General features: G+C 40.5%; 1 protein-coding gene across 1 annotated transcript in view; it reads right to left on the reverse strand.

Moving 5' to 3' along the window:
• Nucleotides 1–985: 985 nt before the first annotated feature.
• The window catches only part of clec16a (C-type lectin domain containing 16A), a gene marked incomplete in the record, with an annotated part of 48834 nt that continues 46049 nt past the window's right edge, over nt 986–3770 (reverse strand). Inside the window, 1 exon segment of the mRNA XM_014006923.1 lies at nt 986–3282. Coding sequence (XP_013862377.1) covers nt 2783–3282 — 500 coding nt within the window.

Genomic DNA, 3770 nt, shown 5'->3' on the forward strand with positions numbered 1-3770 from the left:
AAAAAATGACTACAGTAGCTATGGAGGTATATCTTGAGACATACAGAATTTTGACACAAAAGTTATTAAAACATCTTGACAGCTCATAGTTTCAGCTACTTCACACTGTGACCTTTAAAGCTGAAAGGGAAACTTATAAGCTAGCTAACATGTTATGATAGGAAGTAGCAAGCTTTTGGATATATTTTGATCTTGTCCTCTGTGTTTACTAAAAGCAGCGATTACTTTAAAAGAAGCAGCTATCTGAAGATAGAAATGTAAGGATTTGAAGGGCATCCATTGCATTTTCAGACTTTAGTTACTTTAAAAAAAACTTGGTTGAAGATTTTTGTTAAATCTTAGCCCCAAACTTATAAAAAAATAAACATTTTTATACAGTGACAATGTGCTCAAACATAATTTCAAATCAAATATATTTGTGACCTTTGCTCCGTAGTAATAATAATAATAATAAAAATTAAAAACTGCATTTCAGGGCTGACACGTGAAGACAAAGATGAACAAGATGACTTAAAAAGTACAAACACACACACACACACAAAAGCCAAATCTGTATGGGATCTCTGCAATGAAAAACATTGTATTAATGCTATGAGTGTTGTTTGGTACACAGACACACTGTATCGCTTCAGTACCAGGAACCCATTTACGTTTACGCACACACAACCAGACTTCCCTGAAGAGAGGAACCGCGATAAAAGTGACACGTACAGACCACAAGATGACATCGGGCCCCAGCAGCAGCCACAAGCAGGTAGAAACCACGTCATGACCCGAACCCTCACACGAGCAAAAATATTCTTCAGATGCGTTGCAGGGCTGCGGTGTACACACTTCTCTTTGACTTTAAAGCAGGTTGTGCCATTGCAGTTTAACAACTTTTGTGCATGTTACACAAARTYGAAGCACTTTGTTTTGTAGGAGTTTGTGAGGAAACGGAGAACAAATCAGCCTCACTGCAAACAGAAAAACAAGACTGCGTAGCAGCTGTTAAGTAGAATAATTTATTGCAGTTATTTCTTTAATCCTCTGTTTTAGTTCATTAACAATACTTACAAGTTTAAAAGCACAAGGCATTTACAGAGCATACAAAGATTTCACATACACACACTACAATCAGATAAGAATGGAGGCTCGTGGTTTGTTTTGGTAGGTTCCAGAGAGTGCAGGAACACGAAGACATGTTCCCAACAGCCTGTGCAAAACCAAGCCTCTTCAGCGTGTCAGTGAGCATCACCATCATTCTGCTGGTATTTACAGTAGCCAGGTGGAAACAGTGAGACTCGTAAAAGAGAGTATTGCTCTGAATTTCTCAAACTTGTTGAGGACTGAGAAGAGTCAGAAAATAAGTGTGAAAGAGAATCAAGAATGGATGGGAAAAAAAGGTCTGAGTTGGGAAGCAAATTGAATTATTAAACATGCTTTGTTCCTTAAACGCACAAAACAAGCTGTGAATTTAAACAAACACTGTGGAGAGAAAGGCTATCATTAATTTTCATTAAGCCATTACCTTCCAACCATTACTGCATTATGGCTTTGTTGGTTTAAATAAAGCAGGAGGTTAAGGATGAGTTTGCTACTTTAATCTGAAGTCAGGTATTTGGTTTTTGAACATTTGATTTCTTGAAGTTCAGCTTTTAACTCAAACTTTGAGCCCTCCTTGGATAACAACTTTAGGGTTCAATGGACCCAGAAGGCCCCTAATCTTTGTGCCCCTCAGCATCGCGCTAATCACTTTTAGAAARTAAGTTCATTCTGATGTCAAATATGTTCATTTTTAAATCCACTTCCATAAAGAACAAGAATGAAATTATATAACTACTGGGTAAATTATTCAATTGGTAACTTGTGCAGCTCGACAGCATTAATGAATAAAATGAAGTGCAGCAGCTGTTCTGCGATCATTCATTCGTCCTGTTAGTAACGCTTACAATTATTGATTCTTCTTTATGAACGAGCAGATTATAATTGTTGCTTTGGACTATGAAGTTGAAATGAATGCCAGTGATAAAAAAAAACAAAACAATCAGGTTTTGTGGTTGCTGTTGCATAATTCAACACGGCACACCCCTCAGCTGACTGTCACATTTAAAAATTTGCCTTCACACACGTCACATGTATCTGATCAGTTCATCCACATGTTCGGCAGCAGAGGAGTCCGACATCACAATAAATCAATGAGCTCACAACRCAGTACTCAGAGGGAAACTAAGATGTTTTTTTCCCTCCATGTGGATTAAAAATAAATAAATTCGGATCAGAAGAGGAAACCAGCTGTTCACAGATGAGACACAGAACGGTGAAAAGGCAGGAGCGACTCATCGTTTTCTGTAAATCATGTTTAGTGAGCACATGTGAAAAATGCCTTGATAAGCAGTCGCAGCATTGGTATGTGGTGTGAAGGTGTGTGCGTGTACGAGCTTATACACAACCAGAAGGAGTAGAAAGTCTGCTGGTTGACGTTTGTGTGGCAAAAAACAAAACAAAAAACAAAAAAAAAACACAACTCGACACTCGGATGTGTTCAGAAAACACAAATGTGCTTTGAGTTCTGCTGCTGTTTGATCAGAATTCTTCCTTTGTTTTCTGAGCACAGAGTGACTTTCTTCATGTGCAAACACAAGTGATGAGATGCCTTCAGACCTCTTAAGGTTATTTATGTCACAAACCATCTATGAAAATATACAGCAGCTGAGCAGGACAGTCTACACTTCACACTGAACTGCACTGTGCGAGTGCGTGTGTGTGCATGTGTGTGTGTTAAATCAGTTGTGCGGGTTCCTTAATCCAGTTCAGGTGACTCGGGTGTTTCAGTGTGTATTTCTTCATCTTCAGTCTTCTCTGTTGCCGTCATGCTGTCAACAAGAGCATCCTCACCTTCCAGCTTGTCTGCCTCCGACATGTCATCAGTGGGTGTGACCAACTCAGTCGTTTCAGTGGTTTCATCTTTAACTGTTGTGTCTGTTTCATTCAGCGGTGACCCCTCCTCCTCGTCTCTTTTTCTAAAACCTTCCTCCTCGTCCACGAGGCAGGCATTCGGTCTTTGAAGGGGGTGCAGGTGGGGCGAGTCGGCAGGAGGCAGCAGCGTGAGCGACTCTACGCTCAGGGAGTCTGCGTTGCTGTCCGACAGCAGGGAGATGGTGGGCTGGGAGGCCGGAGTGAGGCTCGGTGCCAGGGCTGGGGTCAGGGGAGCTGAGGAAACCCGCGCCGCGTCTCCGCCGCCTCCGTCACCTTCTCCGCCCGAAGAAGACGATGGAGTGCGCTCCAAAAACGCTGCGTCATCTGTCAGCAAACARAACAGGGTTGGAGGAAATAAGAACAGGGTTCCCACACCTTGGTCAACATCAAATTCAAGGACCTTTCAAGGACTTTCCAGTACCAGTTTCCTCAAATTAAAGAACCACGCGCAACGGCAGTTACCTACTGCTTCCGCAGAATGTTACAAATAAACAGGTTTAATATTATGTAAATTCAATGAAAAACTGAACARCATGACGTCCGTTTACCGAAATCCTGAGTTATCTACCGCAACAAATGTAAGTTTTTTTTATTTAATTTCATATTTAATTTTTTTAAAAGATGATGAAAATCAGTCATGTGAATAGAGAATTTCAATCCCCAAAGAACATTCAAGGACTTTCAAGGACAAGTGTAATTTTTGGCTGTTTTCACAAACTTTCCAGGGCCTTGAAATAATTTTTTCAAATTCACAAACTTTCAAGGATTTCAAGGACTCGTGGGAACCCTGTAAGAACTTAACAACCTCAGTC

The sequence above is a fragment of the Austrofundulus limnaeus genome, unplaced genomic scaffold, assembly GCF_001266775.1.
Source record: "Austrofundulus limnaeus strain Quisiro unplaced genomic scaffold, Austrofundulus_limnaeus-1.0 Scaffold38, whole genome shotgun sequence".
Classification (NCBI taxonomy): Eukaryota; Metazoa; Chordata; class Actinopteri; order Cyprinodontiformes; family Rivulidae; genus Austrofundulus; species Austrofundulus limnaeus.